This window comes from Stegodyphus dumicola, chromosome 6, assembly GCF_044657685.1.
Source record: "Stegodyphus dumicola isolate Sdum_Otavi_A_Nest chromosome 6, ASM4465768v1".
Classification (NCBI taxonomy): Eukaryota; Metazoa; Arthropoda; class Arachnida; order Araneae; family Eresidae; genus Stegodyphus; species Stegodyphus dumicola.
Window position 1 is genome coordinate 39,920,006 of NC_140773.1, and position 18,908 is coordinate 39,938,913.

Genomic DNA, 18,908 nt, shown 5'->3' on the forward strand with positions numbered 1-18,908 from the left:
ACAATTAACTATCCATTGGCTACGAAGATATATATTGCATTTTGCATCCGATAAGTGTTTTTGCCTATAAATCGAAAAATCAAAGTTGGTGTGCAGAAAATTCTAAATAAGTAAGGCCAAGGCCTACGTGATATAAACATGATATACGTGCAAGAAGGTTAGAAAAGGCAAGCTGTTCTAACAAGGAGGCTATTCTAACCTCCTTGTATACATGTATATCACCTAGGCTTCAAGGCAAGGCACATACGCAAGTCCTGTTGAATCAGGCAATTTTAGCAGATATCTGCTAGCCGTGATGCATGTTTCCAAACCTTACCCAAGGCAATTAGATATCTAGTTGGCCTTACCCCACTTTTTAAAAATATTGACTAGTTTCACATGGCAAACCGAAGTAGGCATACTCCACTTCAATGCCAATCCTAGATCGTCGGCCTTTCACGTACAAATTAAAATTGGCTGCTTTTTTTTTTTTTTTTTTAATATACGTTTGATAATCATTTAGCCTTGCACAACATTGCCCCCCTCCGTTAAGATCGATCCTGCTCCACTGGTACACTACTATGGCGTTCTTATTTGTAACAGCCGATTTTGTGTTAGATATTCGTAATTTCTTACGAGTGGAAATTTACGCCGTATCTTGAAAGAATAGATAGAGTCTATCTGCGTAAGTTAATATTAATAATTCGAAGACAACCTTGGTGGCGAAAAATTGGCTCCTTTAAGGATGTGGGCGACATTTTTTTATGCGAATTATTATTTTCCCTTAATTCTGAATTACTATTATTTAAATGAATCAAACAGTTCAAGAAATATAACTTCATAAATTCACTTTTAAATAAAAATTACAGGTGAAAAAAGTTTTGTATTAATGGTGCAAGATTTCACAATGACCAAAAAAATTTAATTTTGCAAATATTTTTTTTTTTTTTTTTTTTTTTTTTACAGCAAGTATCTCTCCACCAGATACAGTACTTTAGATTCAACCAGAATTTTGAAATTGGCAACACTTTTGATGATCGAATTTTATTTATTATTTATTATTCACTGTGTGATTTCTGTTTCTCGAGTGGAGCAGTAGGATTTGTGGAAGGTAAAAATGTCTGCAACGGACTGTCCTGCCTTGCCAAAAGGTTGGAAGCGAGAAGAAATCATTCGTAAAAATGGTTTGTCGTCGGGTAAAATTGACGTATTTTATTACAGGTGTGTTTATGTAAATGATTTTAAAAATGAAACTTCTTTCTTTTCAAGACATTTCCTTTCTTTCTGTTGAGTGTTGTAAAATTGTGTGATATGTTATGATTCCTGAAATTCTGTTTTGCTGAGAAATCAAAACTCCTGATAGTTACTTATTGTTACATTGTATATTCCCGCTTTAACAGTTGCTCATGTAATGCCCGTGCAGAATATTTTGAACATCATACTTGTAAGAAACAAAATTTCATTTAAGTACTCTATGAAATGGGAAGTTGACATATAATAACATTTTAAAATGTGGAAAACCTACTTTTGGCACTTCGTAAAGGAATTGCGGGAAAATGAAGTTTTATAGTCTATACACGACGTCGCATTATGCAGAAATTCAAGAATTTTTATGTATGCGAACTATTTTATATCCGTGAAGCAAAATTATTATAACTAATATATTTGTATGCTTATGGAATATATTGTGTTTTTATTATCAGTCAGTAGTATTATTGTAGAAACTATATTACTGTGAATAAATATGCAACATACTTTTAAAATACTCATAATATTCCGGCCCTTCATTGTTATATGAAGTAAGTTTGTCAGTTTAAAATTTTAAAGTTATAGAATTCGTCTTTCGTATGAAAAGTTGGTGTACATTATACTTAGGTCAACCTAAGTTGAGAACACTAGATATAGTAGAAAGTGTATGCGTCCGCCGTAGAATATAGTTCTACCATTTCGAGAAGTAATATTGTAAAATTTACGCTGTGATATATGAATACTGTTGAACAAAGAGAATGGAAGGAAAAAAATGTGTGAAACGATAGATAACGTTGCGTCCAGCTTTTTGTTTAAAAATTTGCTAAATCGTGTCAATCATTCAATGACCAGCAGGAAGACGTCCCCTTTTTTTGGCATTATTGGTGAAACTGCAAATTCGACGCCACACAAAGCCAAAATAACAAGACAAACAATTGCACAAACTCGGTATCCATGTACACATCGACTTATTTTCACTTAACCCCCCCCTCCCCCGAATTGCACAAAAATGGCATTGAGCACTCCTTTGACTTTATCTATGTACACGTCGACATATTTTCACTTAAAAAAAAATCCCAGAATTGCACAAACTTGCATTGCGCACTCCCTTTACTTTGTCCATGTACACATCGATATATTTTCACTTAAAAAGTCAAAGGAGCACCAAATTCTACAATATACAATATAGGCAAACAAAAAAATACATAATCTCAATAAAATACATTTTAAACCAAACAATAAAATAACATAAAAAAGGAAAAACATGTTATACATTTAAGCACTACCAAAAGCAAATATTCACTTACCATGATTTTCGAGTTCGCTTCGTACACCCAGAGCCACGTAAAAATCAAAATATCAATCATACTCAAATGACTTTTCTCAAACCAAGTACTCTTTCTGATCGAACGCTTCACATAGTGACCATCTGAACCTTTCTTCCTACAAACCCATTCAAATCCATCTAAATGGTTTTAACACACAAAAACGCTTACAAAGCATCCCATGATTCAAAATTTCCCAGAATCATGCACCCAATTACGTCACAATAGGGTTTCCATAACATTCAACTACTCAGGATACCATAAATGAAACAACAACTTGGTGATAAATCAAACAACAACTTCGCCATAATACAAGGGGTACCTTAAAGTCTACTCTACCCTTGATAATCATAAAAAAGTATATTACTCCCTGGTGCATATGCTGTGTTAGTGATTAAATTTTATTTAATGTTTGTTACTACAACAGATCTAAATACATTACTACTATCTTAAATGGAAATTTGACTTTGAATGATCTGTTATGAACGGAATAATGAATAGATATTCTTAATTATTGGGTTGGCAACTAAGTAATTGCGGATTTCACTCATAGATGGCTTCAGTTGAATTTTTAGGGTTGCAGACGTAGTACAAACACATTTTGTTATTTGATAGTTGGCAATTCAACTGTCAATTAGTAAAAAAAGTGTTTTGATCGGTTGCGTAGTTTTCGTTTGGCGTTCGTTGAAAAATGGAAAATCAAAAGGAACATTTTCGTTATATTTTGCTTTTTTATTTTTGCAAATGGAAAAACGCATTGCAAGCTCATAAAAAGTTATGTGCTGTTTATAGTGACGAAGCCTTAAAAAAACGCAGTGTCAAAATTGGTTTGCCAAATTTCGTTCTGGTGATTTTTCAAAGATGAAAAACGCTTTGGTCGTCCAGTTGAAGTTGATGACGACCTAATCAAAGCAATAATCGATTCGGATCGTCACCGTACAACACGTGAGATTGTAGAGAAGCTTCATGTATCACATACATGCATTGAAAATCACTTAAAACAACTTGGCTGTGTTCAAAAACTCAATACATGTTCCTCATGAACTGAAAGAAACGCATTTAACGCAACGCATTAACAGCTGCGATTTGCTAAAGAAACGTAATGAAAATGATCCATTTTTAAAACGACTGATAACTAGCGATGAAAAATGGGTCGTTTACAACAATATCAAGTGGAAAAGATCGTGGAGCAGGCCAAGTGAACCAACTCAAACAACATCAAAAGCTGCTGATATTCATCAAAAGAAGGTTTTGTTATCAGTTTAGTGGGATTACAAAGGAATTGTCTACTTTGGACTCTTACCACCCAACCGAACGATCAAATCTGATGTCTACATTGAACAACTAATGAAATTAAACAATGCAGTTGAAGAAAAGCGGCCCGAATTGACAAATCAAAAAGGTGGTGTATTCCATCATGACAATGCAAGGTCACACAACATGACAATCACACACATCTTTGGTCACTCGGCAAAAATTATTAGAGCTTGGTTGGGATGTTTTGCCACATCCACCATATAGTCCTGACCTTGCACCATCTGATTACTCTTTGTTTCGATCTTTACAAAACTCCTTGAATGGTAAAAATTTCAGTAATGATGATGATGTCAAATCGTACCGGATTCAGTTTTTTGCTAATAAAAACTAGAAGTTTTATGAACATGGGATTATGATGCTGCCTGAAAGATGGCAAAAGTTCATTGATCAAAATGGGCAATACATTACAGAATAAAGTTATTTAGTTACATGAAAAAATTGTCTTTGATTTTTTAAAAAAAGTCCGCAATTACTTAGTTGCTAACCCAATATTTTAATTTTCTTATTCACTTAGCAGCAAATATTTTATAATTGTTTTAAGTTTTTCCAAGAGATTGTTTTATTGACAAAAATAATGTGAGAATTCTAAGAAATAATCTTAATCCAATTTCAACATAAAGTAAGTTTCCAGTCTTAAAAAAATGATAATAACAGGGTTCGTAGTGGTCCTTATAAGTCCTTATATTTGAAAATAAAATATAAAGGCCCTTATAGGTGCTTACTTTTTCTTTAAAGCCCTTATTTTTTTGTTTTTAGTGCTTATTTTTTGTTTCAGTGCTTTTTTTTTTTTAAATGAAAGCGCAATTTTTCCCCGTACCAAAGCCGAAACTAAATAAACAACTTTTCTTCCTAATATGGAATGTCAGATGGTGAATCATACTCCCGGAAATAGCTTTTCGCCATTTTTCTGCATTAACATAACCTTTGGTCTACACGGAGAGTACAGACAGGTGCCCGTCGTTCTGTTGGTCAAAGAATTGCAAAAGCAGTTGAAAATTCCAGTACATTCGGCATTCTTTTCCTCCCACCCAAATACTACACACGTTTGAATTTTGATCAAGATCTTAATAATTTGCATTCTCGTTCCGCTTGGTCAGTTCATATTCCTGTTTATTATGAGCATATGTATGGATGTTTATAATAACATAGTTGCAGTAACTGAAGTATAGTAAACTTCCAAAAATGGTTGTGTTTTAACACAGATTATCTTTCTAAGGAATAATATTCGGAATGGCTTAAATAAAGGGAAAGTAATTTAATAGTCAAAATAATTTCATTTTTTTGGCCAATACATTATACAGTACGAATGTTGGGAGGTTCTCCCCTTTTCCGCAAAATCTCTAATATTGAAACTGTTATAGTTCACTGCAAAACAAGCAACGGACTTTTTTTTTTGGTCACTTTCCAATCTGGATTGAATAGGACTAAAAGTTCTGCGGTCTACCAACCCAAGCAAAGGATGATTCTATTCCGGAAATTTAGCGCAGTCTGTTGAAAATCAGAATGAAAAAATCCCAGATTGGTAAGTCTCTTTCTTTAGTTCTTTATTCTTCCAATACCGGCAGCTGTTGAATCCGATTGCGTAATATCATGTAGGGAAGAATTACGGCGCACATATTGCACGTTTGCGATATTTTGCAGAGATAGATAATTTTGATGTTCGGTCCCAGATTTGTTTATGAACACTTAAAAGAGTTTTCCTGTGCTTGCAGAGCAGAATATTTTTCTGTTCCGTTGGTTTGTTTGTTTTTATATGAAATAAACCAACGGAACTTGCACATATCGATATGTCAAAAGCATTTATTTAGCGGAAAAATCTAAAGAACGGCTACAGTCTATCCCCCTCCGCTCCTCTTTTTCAAGTTACGCTCCGCTGTCCGAATATTCGCCAATTTTCAAGTCTGCGGGTAGTTAAGCTTTTACTGTTAAAGGATGACTGCATGAAGCAAATTTCTGTCTTCTGATTTCAGAAATGTTCCTCTTTTTTATTTAAATTACTTTGCTTGCAATATCTGTTAAGGGAAAACTGATATACGATGAAAATTTAGAAAATGTTCAGAATTTAGATTTAAATTAGTTAAATATCAATAAGAGTGGAAAAATTAATTGTATTTATTATTAAGTTCCAAGCGAATAGAATAAATATGCCTAATTATTATTTATTTCCTCTATTTTGAACTGAAATTTCATCATTAAATCTTGTAATATAGTTTAGTTCTGCATAGTGTTTTTTCTCTCATTGTAAACTAGTTCTGTAAATTGAACTGTTATTTAAAATTTAAAAAAAAGTAATTATTTTCCATGGTTGAGGTAATGCTTATTCTCTCTTAATAAATACTGCATTTCTCATATTTTAAATTACGAGTCTAATTTTTAAGGTTATGCAGTTGTGTATAATGTAATTAAACGGGTGCTTATTTTTTTTCTTAAAATGTGCTTGAAAAGTGCTTATAGGTGCTTATTTTTTTAACTAAAATGTGGCTATGAACCCTGAATAACTGTATTTAATTTTAAATACAGCTATTGCCATTTAGAGGGTTTTTATAAATAGAATCCACACTTGCGCTTACTAAAATAAAATCCATCAAAGGATACTTTGGTTGATCTTTACAATATGGTAACTGGTAGTTTGGCGACATTTTGGAGGCGATAAAGGTTACTGCCTGGGACTTTGGTAATAATGTGAGCAGTACTCAGTTCCGATTACGCATTATTTTGCGTGAGGGAAATGAGAGATCATGGGATATGTCATGTGATATTAATGGACGAATTACGGTTCTTTAATCGGAAAAGGGGGGAAATCGGGAAAAAATCTGGAAATTTTGTATTTAGCTTTATTCTGTGTTGTGTGAAACAGTGTTGGTTAATTTTTGGATCCCATGGCCCTAACTAAAGTGAATTCGAAATGGGTATTTAGGCATTGTGATAAAGAGAAGTTTGCTTTTTATTTAGCGGAGGAAGTATGGAGGAAAAATTCGCAGAAAAAATCTTTCAATAATTTTATTGAATGAATTAGAAAAGTGTATCCGCCACGTAATCAAGATTCTGAAGAAGATTAGGTAAGTTAGTATTTTTAATTATTTGAGGATATTATTTTTATGCATTGTTCTAAATGAAAGGTGGAAAGGAATTTGGTATTATTGGGAAAATTGTTTATTAGCAATGATTTAGTTTAAAGTAATTAGGATTGTAAGGTAATTTTTATTAATTTAATGTATGTGCTCATTTATATTTTAAGTAGTGTTTTTGAATTTAATTATATTTTAATGAAATGATAGTTATTTTATGAATTTTATGTTTGTAGGAATTTGGTGTACGTTTTAGTTGAAGTAAACGTGCATGGAAATAATTTAAATATCTGACACTAAGTATTTGTAATGTTTGCGGTATGAATTCGTTGGTGACGTGTATAATGTAATAGATGATTTAGAGGTAAAAGTTTTTGGATATTTTATTTATTTTATATGTGGAAATGTTCATATTTGGAAAGGGTATATACTTTTTCGCGATCAGGTAATTTCATATATGTTCTTTTTACCGGGTTTAAAGATTCAGAAAATTGTAATGTATTTTCGTGAAATTTTTCTAATTTATGAGAAAAAAGCAGTGTACATGGATATAGTGAAGAGTGTGCGCAATGCCATTTTTGTGCAATTCTGGGATTTTTTTTAAGTAAAAATAAGTCGACGTGTACATGGTTTATGTGTATGTGTTATTCTGAAAAACACGCAAGGAGTTTGCTATTGTGCACTTTTTCCCAATTTTGCAGTGAATATTTGTCATGTGATGTCTTTAAATAATCAAATTTTTGTTAGATAAAATTTCTAGCATAAGTGTAATTCGGCTAGTAGATTGTTGGAAAAAGTGTTGAGTAAATAAAAAGAAAAGAAACATATCTTTACTTCATGAAAACAAAATGGTGGCAAAAAAAAAAAAAAAAAATAGAGGGTTGCTGTAGCAGAGTTGGTTGCCAAATTTTCGCCAAAAAATTGCCAAGTTACCATAATCCAAAGATCAACCACGGATTCTAGTTCAGATAATTTTAGGAAGTTTCTGGATGCTGTTAAGAAATTCTGTGTACCACAGAGGTAAGTGGACATATACATTGTGTAATGCTTAAATGCATATGTTAACCCATTAACTGCCAAAACTACAAGGAATGTTTCTTTTCTCGTGAAAATAATAACAAATATTAAATTAAGCATTTATAACATAAATTTACATTGAAAATTAAAAAAAAATGCTCGTACCTGTGGAAAACGCGAGTGTTGCGTTTGCGCAACATCAGCGGAATAAGACTACAGATGTTTAGTGAGTAGGATTGTACTTGTGTGATGTTTCTTTTGAGTGAAGCGCAGGATTACTTTTTAGATGTATAACGTTTTATAAATCTACAAATCACTTTACGTGTAATCAATTTAATATTAAAATGTACCTTATATTTCTTTTACAAATACAGATTATTTCATTTGAAAGATTCAAGAATGAAAAGCGTGATTACAATCATGATGTAAAGCTATATTACATACTTTGCATCTATAAACAGTCTGGCTATGGTACTCTTTACAACAAAGTCTTTTTTTATCAACGGACTTTACGATAAAATGTCTACCATCTCTATGCAATGGTTTTTGAATGCTGAATTTAATAGGTCTTCGTGTTGCTGATCTATTTCTGGCTAATTCTACACTTTCAAAAGGAGTTTGCAAAAGGAATAATGCATTCTCATGTCTGAAATCTAAAACAGACTTTATATTTCCAGTAGTAAAAAGTGGTGATATTTAGTAAGTTTAGATACGGTCTCACCTCATATAATTTATAAGTATTGTCAATTTGACTATTGTCAAATGCAAATTCTGCTTCATAGTCCTGTACTGCAAATGTGATATCAATTCTCGTACAACAGGAACAGAAATGTACTTATCAAAAGACCAATACATTTTTCTTGAGGTAAAGAATGATATCCTGTAAGCAATAATATTCCAATAAATCGTTTCATATAGGCTTCAGATGCAATAAATTCTGGGCATTTTTTTTTTTTTTTTTTTTTTTTTTTTTTGCTGAATGTATATATTTGTCTGTTCAACGAGAAGAGAGTAAATGTCTAAACCAAAAAGAAAATCAAAAATATGTGCACTAGTTTTACCTTGTGTTTTGTCTTTTAGAATTTATCTTCTATCTCTTTCTTCATGTTCTTCCTGAGACACAACTAACAGTTCCTTTTTTATCCATTTCAAGATTCCAGTCTTCAGCTTTTTAAAATTTTGATAGTATGACTATAACTGCTTTTAGAAGGCTGAAACTTAATTCTTACGTGAATTTCAACTTCCCCAACATTATCATTTGGTAAAATATCATTATCATTATTTAAAACATTGCCATTCCTTTCTTCTTCGTCACTAGCCTCTGCAATTTCTGGAGGAACAACAACAATATCAGTTTCATTTTGGTCATTATTAACATTATCATCATCTGTTTCTTCATCAAAATATCTTTGAAGGGCTTCTTCTTATGTAAGATACCTCGTTCTAGGCATTTTTAAACAACCAGAACATCGAAAAGAATGAGTGAAAAAAGAGATTGACTACCCGTTTCCTGCTGATGTTGCGTCAACGCAACACTTGTTTTCTCTTCCTTCCCAACACAAATATAAACATCTGATTGATGTAATGTTCTGATAAATGGTGACCTTGACTAAAAATAGATCACTCATAAAGACGGCGATTATTCTTTCGTTAAATATTTTCAGCAAAAATACCCGGTCGAAAATTTTGCTTAAAGTATGAGATTAATTATTATAAACAAAATGATTGTTGAAAACAAATATTTTTTGACAGAAATAATCTTCATAATATTCCTTACACAAAATCATCTGCTGGTATAAAATATCTTAGGTAGTTATATTTATATACGCATTTATTTTGACCGTTGCGTCAACACAACACCAGCGGCTAATGAGTTTATGCATAATCCTTTTTTATGTTATTTTATTGTTTGGTGTAAAATGTAGTTTATTATGTACTTTTTGTGTGTCTGTACTGTAGAATTGGGGGTTTCTTTGCCTTTTTAAGGGAAAATATATCGATGTGTACATGGACAAACTCAAGGGAGTGCGCAAAGCCTAGTTTGTGCAATTCTCTTTTTTTTTTTTTAAAGTGAAAATATGTCGATGTGTACATGGGTACTGAGTTTGTGCAATTCATTGTCTTTTCATTTTGGCTTTGTGTAGCGGCAATTTTTGGCGCAAAAATCACCACTACACAAGCCAAAATAAGTCAAAGACTTGCATAAATTCGGTATCCATGTACCGCCAAATATCGCAATGGGGTGCTCTAAAATATACTTTTACCTAGATTCAATAAAAGGATACTTTAAATATAATCCATACTTGTGCTTATAGGTTTTTTTTTTAAGTAGAATCCATACTTGTGCTTTTTTAAAAATATTTAAATGTTTTTATGCTGTTTACGTAGTATTTTGGTTTAATACACTTATTTTATATTTCAGTCCATCAGGCAAGAGATTTCGTAGTAAACCACAGTTGGCTCGGTTTTTGGGAGATGCTGTTGATCTTAGTACGTTTGATTACCGAACAGGAAAAATTAATTCCTTGTTACTCAGGAAAAGTAAACGTCAGAGAGGAACTCAGTTTGATTATAACCGTGGAATTCGAAATGATGCATCATTAGTTCCACCTATACGCCAGACTGCCTCTATTTTCAAGCAGCCTGTGACAGTTATTAGATCTACTGATGGCAAAGTTAGGACAGATTTCAAACATGGTCCTCAAGATAAACCTAAACAAGTATGTATGAGAAAAGAAGCCAGTAATTATATTGCACTTTATTGTTAGGCATTTCAGATTTTTCATGCATATTATTTTAAACTTCTTAATATGTTTCTCTAAATATTAGATTTCCATAATTATTTTCATCATGATTTTAAAGTGTTGTTTTAAAGCGTAATATGTTATTTCAAAATTTTTGCTCGTATGTTTTATCCAAAAAGTAAATATCTTGTCATATCTAATGAATTTTCACACATAAACAAAGCGCTTAGTTCATTAAAATGTGAACAGCATACAGTTTAATGATAAATGACATTTTTTGCTAATGTTGTTTTCATATTTGTATCGAGGAGAAGATAATTTTGCATAATTTAGATTTAGTCTAAAACAAATAATTCTGCATATCAAGATGCTTTTAAAAAAGGAGGAAGGAGGGAAACATGAAGAAAAGCCAACATGTGAATTAAGTTTACAGAATTTACCTCTGTAAGGTGTTGATAGAATGCTCAAGTGAAATAGCTTAAAAGAACTTATTGCTTTTTTAAATTGTGCTAGATTAAGAGTTATGTATGACATCTTGTATATAAAATATAAATACAGGAATAAATATTTAAAATGGGTTTGACTCTATGCACAGTATTTATCGAAACACTATTATTTTTATTTTATATTTACATAAACTTTATGTTAAGTCATTTATTACAAAATATGTTATTTTCTGAAAATCGCAGTTATTTAAAACTTGTAGTGATTTTTCCAAATCGTCATGTATACAACTAATTAGACACTGATGACACTGATGTTCTTTTTAGGCTGCATTCAAGTTACTTTCTTATCTTAAATATCTGTAATATGCCGATTATATACATATTCTCCATTTACTGAAAGACATAACTTTACTGCTTATTTAGTTCATTCAGTTTTGTTTCTTCATCATTGTTCTTGTTGTCTCCATCCTTTTCAAAGAATCTCATGACTGCTATCATATTGTCTTCATTTCTGCTTCATTAAAACATTGGATAGTCATTTTCGTCTTTCTCTAGCCATAATTCTGTTCTTCTTAGTGATATTTGTCGTTTGCCATCTTGACACAATGCTTCGTGAAAAGTCTTACATTTTATATCTAAAAATTCCAGAATAAGTATTTTAATTTATGGGCAGTTTTTCTCAATTGGTTTGGGAAAGTTTCAGTTTCTTAGGAATTGGTTCAGAATTAAGTTTTAAAATGTTTTATGCCAGTTGTAAAATTGAAAATCATCAATCTCAGAGTATATTTTTTTACTTTTTTGGCCTGCCACATGAGTGGTTGGTAAGTCAGTTTCCAAAAGAGCATTCAGAGCATCTAATAAAGATGCTTTTAGCTAATGTGTTGGATACCTGCTCATTTAAATTAAACAGATAAATAAGGTCCAAATGAATTAACCCTTTCAGAGGTGCAATGTTATGATTTTTTTAAAAGTTCTGAAAAAGTAATCATAATGACATGCAATGGTCCTATAGACCAGCGTTTCCCAACCTTTTTTGGCCAAGGCACACTTGTCGCGGGGAAAAAAATCACGAGGCACACCACCATTAGAAAATGTTAAAAAATTAACTCTCTGCCTATATTGACTATAATAAAGTAATTCTGTTGAATAGGAATCAAATAAGCACAAAGAAAGTATTTTATAATTACTTTATTATGAAATATTAAGTAAACAGAATAGTGAAAAATTATAAAATACTTTCAGTGCGAAACCTGGGCCTGTTTGGCTGAACACAAAGCTGATATTCTGGCTGGAATCGAAGAAAGACACACACGTAGCTCTTCGTCAACAGTTCTCAGTCTCTCTGTGTATTTGGTTTTCATAGCAATCGTGCTTGAAAAGCTAATCTCGCACAGATATGTAGTGGAAAAAGGGAGCAATGTCAAAATAGCTTTGTTTGCCAGAAGGGGGAACTCCTTGGCAGTATCCAACCAAAAACTGTCCAAAGGTAGATCAGCAAATCTTAGCTTGCAACCACGATTTTGTCTCAGTTCAATTAGTCCTCCTGCTCCTGTAAAGTCATTTCCTTTCCAACAACTGATGCTGAGCTTATAAGGGTCCCTAACCCAGTCAAGGCATTCAGTGGAGACTGAAGAGAAATAAAATGACAACTTCTCCTCAAGAGTTTTTAAATGCTTAACTATTATCTCACACAGTGCAGCAGTGTGAACACCTTGCCATTGCATGGTGAGTGTGAACATTTCAAGATTGCCACTTTCCACGTGTTGATGCCAGAGTTGCACCTTTGAACGGAGTCCATTTATTTTATCTGTACTTGTAAGCAGGTTTTCATTTCGGCCTTGCATTCGGGTGTTCAATTCATTCAGATGATGAAATATATCTGCCAGGTATGCCAGCCTTGCACACCACTCATCACTTGCAAGCTGCTTTGCGTAATCTGACCCCTCATTTGTCAGAAACACTTTAAGTTCCTCCCGCAGCTCATACACACGAACCAAGACCTTGGCACGCGACAACCACCGGACCTCCGTATGAAACAGCAAGGTTTTATGCTTTGCTCCCATCTCCTCGCACAAAGCTGCAAATATGCGACTTTTCATGGGTCGTGACTTTACAATGTTTACCATGCGCACAACATCATCCAACACGTGAACTAAGGCTGATGGTAAAGTATTGGCTACGAGGGCCTCGCGGTGTAAAAAACAATGCGTAATAATCACATCTGGATTTCTTTCCTTCACTCTGCTTACAAAGCCTTTGGTGCGCCCGACCATGGCTGCAGCTCCATCGGTGCAGACACTTGTGCGGTTTTCCCACTTAACTCCTCCTTGTTCAAGGTATTCTGATGTGACCCGAAAAATTTCTTCTCCTGTTGTTTTTTCTGGCAATACCTTGCAAAAAAAGAAGTTTTCTCTAATTGCATCACCACCAACAGAACGCACATTAGCTAAGAGTTGAGCATGTCCACTGATATCAGTAGACTCGTCAAGTTGCAATGCAAATTTCTCACTGATACGGATCTTTTCCAAAACCACACTTTCGATGTCTGCAGACATGTCATTAATACGTCTGGAAATTGTGTTGTTTGAGAGAGGGACTTTGGCTATTTCCTTTGCTGCTTCAGGTCCGAGCATCTCCTCTACAATAGCTTTGCAGGCAGGAAGTATTAATGTCTCTGCCACAGTGTGCGACTTTTTTGTCTTGGCTATAAGTTCAGCAACTTGATAGCTAGCTTTAAGAGTTCTTTCATTTACGTTTGTTGTTTTTCTCATAAAAGTTGCCTGTTTCTCCATGTTGTCACGCAGGCTAACAAAATAGTCCACATTCTTGTTTTGAAGCAAAGGGTGTTTCGTTTGGAGATGGCGTTTAAGTTTGCTTGGGACCATAGCACTGTTAGCTAGCTTTTCACCACACACCACGCACAGTGGAGTTGGTTTGTGTTCATCTCCAGTGAAAGTAAATCCAACTGAAATATAGCTTTCGCTATATTGCCTTGCGCCAGAGAATTTAACCATCTTTGCTTTCTTTTGACCCCCACTCATACTTGGGCTCTCATCTGGCTCCAGATTTTGTTCAGAGTACAGTTCTTTCCTTTTCAAAAACTTGTCCATCACTGCAGTATCAGTGTCTCTCTCCTCACAGCAGCCATTGTCTCTCTGACACTGTGTGAGGCGTCTGCCTGCGTCTCATGGGGGCGGGGACACGGCGGACACTTGTCAGGATTGGCAGGGGGAGGAGTTATAGCACTGCACAGCGCCGTGACCACCTATGACACTGACGGGAGGAGTTATAGCGGGCGAACAGCACTGTGACACCGAGACCCGGCGGCACACCACGGTGCTTCAGACGGCACACTGGTGTGCCGCGGAACAGCGGTTGGGAACCGCTGCTATAGACAACATAAATGAGTGTAAAAAAATTTTTTTCATCCTCCTTTATGGAAAGGGGACCAGTTTCGCCTTGAAACCAGCGCCCGTCTAGAGCATTTAAGACTAAGCATTTGCTTATTTATCTTTACTGTACTGGAAAGTATTTGAACATAACCTACATTGCAGATTATACTAGTAAATTACTGAACAACTAATGAAGTAAGTAATATTTGCATAAACACACATTTTTAATTATAAATAAAAAATTTAAAACAGGAAGAGACAAAAAGTAACTAATAATGCACTAAATTACTTACATAAAACTATGAAATATTTAAAAAAATTATGTTAAAAACTAAGACAATTATATCTGGAAATAAAATAAATTTAGATGTATACAAATATTTTACTATGAACTGGAAGAATGAGAAAAGCGACGGCTAAGAGAAGCAGAATAAAAACGCAACTGTGAGTGTTCTTCAGTGTGCTCTGTGTCTCTGTAAAAAATAAGAAATGTTTTCCCTTTCTCAAAAGCTCCATAAATCCTCATCTTTGAAGACACTCAAACGATGATATGAGGCAACTGCTTACAGAGCAGTGATCCGAAAGCAATAAGCACAGCTGTAAAAAATCTTACGACTGCGTCATCTTATCCTTTTTTCAATGTCTCAGAGGGGCGGTGGTTTCACAATGAAACCGCGCTGAAAACATTCAAAATTAAAAGGGTTCCATTACTTTTTTTTGTGAACTAAGGACATTTCATTAATCATTGATGCCTGCTTATAAAATATATTGTGGAAAAATTAAAAATTGTTGGGTTTTTTGTTCTTAAAATAGCCCAAAATGAATAATGACAAAAACAAGCTATTTTTGAACGATTCGTATCAATTAATGGATGCGCAAAAAGGTTTAGTGCTGCCATCTGTTATCAGCTTTAAAACGTAATTTAATTTTAGCAGCGGTTTTGAGAAAATGAAACCAAATTTTCTAAGTTAAAAAAAATGTTGAAAATGCGTTTTCAAGGCGAAACCACCACCCCTGAAAGGGTTAACTCTTATCATAATATCCCATAAATTTTTATATATTATGAATTTGGAAAATTATGTGGGTGGGTTTTTTTATTTTATTTATTTATTTATTTTATTATTATTTTATATATATGTGGATAAATTGGGACAAAACTGGTCTTTTTTTTTCCCTTGTGGAAGTGGACTGACTTGGCATTTCTTCACTTACTAATTTGTGTAGCTGGATATACTAAACAATTGATAGTGTTATGAATTTCATAAAAATTTCCATTTATTTGCTTGTAATTTTAATTTTGTGTATTGTTTATTTATTTGCTTTATTTTGTATGGTAATGGTTTGTTTATTTATTGTGTATTTTATTTAATCTTGATTTTATGGCCATGGAATACACTTATATGCTCTTATCTTATGCATTATTTTTAGGAGCTTTTAATTCGGATTTCATTGATGTTGGAATATAAGTATAGTTCAAGTGGTGTCAGAAGTATTAAAGCTCTTAGAATATTCACATTGTTGAGCTTTCTGCTGAATGATTACTTGTTTTAACTTCTCTCTGTTAGTAGCTTTTGTAATTTGTGATATTCCTTACTTGTTAATGAGAATTTTTGCTTATCTCTGTATTCTGATTCTAATTCTTTATCTTCCTAGTTAAAACTATTGTTTATGCCTCTCAGGTTTCAAGTTTCCAATGTTCGTCTGATCTGTTATTTAAATCTCTATGAACCTGGAGTTTTCAATAATAGCATAATCTTAGTATTGTCTAGGATATTAATTTTTAATCATTTATCCAAGCAAATATTTTGTGTCTACTCTCCATGCTTCATTTCAAGGGAAATAATTTGTTCTTTTTGCTGTTTGTAGAATTTGTTTAGAGTTGTTATGCAGTTATTTCCAGTCATCAGCAACTAATTTTTATGTGTGGTTTATGTCTTAATGAACATTATTATTGCATACAGTTGCTGAGGTTAAATGGCAAAATCTAAACATTGTATAAGCTTGTGACAAATGAAAAGTCACCAAATATTGTTTATGAGCTCTCGCTTGACAGTGATAGCAATAATCATACAGTTATGATTATTGTTACTGACTTAGTAATCCTTTTGAAAAAGAAATAAACAATTTTTATTTAATGTAATAAATTGCAAACATATTATTTCATTATTTTACATTATGTTATTTGGCACATTTCTTATAATAATAACTTTCTGCAAAATACTGTCTATTGCTTTTAATATTGGGGAAGAAATTCAAATATGCTTTCTAATGACATAATACAGTCAAATGCCGAAAATCCGCCAACTCCTGAAATCCATTCTACCTATAAAATGTAAGCATTCAGTTTTTATAGGTTCAGGGATCCACAACTTGGAGAGCAAAATACCGAAGAAAAGAGAAATAACTTACCAAATAATGATATCGTAATAGAAATACTTACCAAGTCATTCACATCATGATAAAAGTTCCCCTCCCACTCCAATCTGCGTTGTGGTAAAGAAGCATGCAATTTAACCAAACTGTTTTAAATTCATTACTCATGTGATTGTATTTCCTGAGCTTTGTTATTTTATGAGATTGTTTCGTACTGCCATTTTTTTTTAATCCAGATTTTTTTTTGTAGGTAAAATTTAAAAAAAAAAATAATTAATTCCAGCACATCTTAATAAAGAGATAAAAAATTTGTTTGCGATTTTACTGCTTGTAACATTGAAAAATGTAAAGAGGTGGAAATGACAGCAATTAAAAAAAGCTGAAATCTGGAAAAGATGGAGGAAGGTATTATTTTTCAGTTTATAGCAGGATCATAGGAACTACAATATGGACCATATATGATCTATAGAAAAGTTGTTAAAATCTTACAGCAACAGTGATTCTAACACTGGAATCCAAAACTGGGAATATTCGCATAAGGTGAAATCAGCAAGTCTCGATTCTATTTTGTACAAGTGGTTCCAACAGCAGAGTGATGAAGTACCAATTTCAGGGCCGCTTCTGAGAGAAAATAGAAAAAAAATTCATGCCGATTTAAAAATAGAGATGTGCAATTTTAGCTGCAGTTGGCGGAGCATATTCAAGTAGTGACATGGTAATCCATTATTCAAATTGTGTGTGGGGGGGACTTTCAGCAGAAACAGATGCTGCAGAGGAATTTATTGATGAATCTTCGGTACTGGTGGCGGAAGAAAATCTCAGCTCAGAGCCAATTTTTAATGTGGATGAGCCTGAATTTTCTTGGCTATGTTTACCAAGAAGGATATTTGTGACAAGCAAAGAAAGTGCACCATCAGGGGTGAAAGAAGCTAAAGAAAAAAATACTATTTTAGTATGCAATGCATCTAACTCTTATAAATGTAAACCAATGGTAGTGGGTAAAATCCCAGAGCTCTGAAAGGAATAAAATACTGTGATTTATGGGAATAATAAAATTCCTGTTTCACGAAATGACTTGTGATAAAATGGTTCATGCAACATTTTATTAAAGAGACTATAAGGCATTGTAATAGTGTATCATTACCATCAAATAGCAAGATTTTACTACTGTTGTAGAGTCATTAGGATTAATTAGAAGCAGAAAAGATGAAAAATAGCAAACGCCTTCACTGGGAATCGAACCACAGACCTCTGGAATACCTGCCCAGTGTGCTACCGTTACACCACGAAGGCACGCTAGGAAAGTTGGAGAACTACCTTATATACTCCCTTTTTAAAGGGCGACTAGGGTTTTAGGGGACCTAGTTGCCAAATCCTGGGTGCGGAGAATCATCATCCACAACCCTTTTAGTTCGGCGCCACTTGTAGAGTCATTAGGTTAATTGGAAGCAAGCAAGATGAAAAATTACCAGCCGCCTTCACCGGGAATCGAACCACGGACTTCTGGAATACTGGTCCAGCGTGCTACTGTTACACCACAAAGGCATGCTAGGGAAGCGGGAGAAATACCTTATATACTCCCCTTTTTAAAGGGCGACTAGGGTTTTAGGGGACCTAGTCGCCAAATCCTGGGTGCGGAGAATCATCATCCACAACCCTTTTTTAGTTCGGGCGCCACTTGTAGAGTCATTAGGATTAATTGGAAGCAGAGAAGATGAAAAATAGCAAACAGTTTTGCCGGGAATCGAACCACGAACCTCTATAATACCGGCCGAGCGTACTACCGTTACACCACAAAGGCATGCTGGGAAGTGGGAGAAATACCTTATACTGTTAGACAAGTGCTGTGCACATCCAGATGTAACCATTTTAACATATGATAATGTCATTGTTCTTTTTTGCCTTAATATACCACATCATTGATCCAACCAATGGACTAGGATATATAATACACTGTATGAAATGCCATTATAAATCAGAGTTTCTGAAAAAAATTCTT

The 18,908-nt window shown here is 33.6% G+C and overlaps 1 protein-coding gene across 1 annotated transcript in view; it reads left to right on the forward strand.

The window, feature by feature from the left end:
- The first annotated feature begins 987 nt into the window (after positions 1-987).
- The window catches only part of MBD-like (methyl-CpG-binding domain protein 2), a 36,382-nt gene continuing 18,461 nt past the window's right edge, over positions 988-18,908 (forward strand). The window contains exons 1-2 of the mRNA XM_085818247.1: positions 988-1,200; positions 10,377-10,674. Coding sequence (XP_085674373.1) covers positions 1,097-1,200; positions 10,377-10,674 — 402 coding nt within the window. The 5' untranslated portion in view covers positions 988-1,096. The remainder of the gene's footprint in view (positions 1,201-10,376; positions 10,675-18,908) is intronic.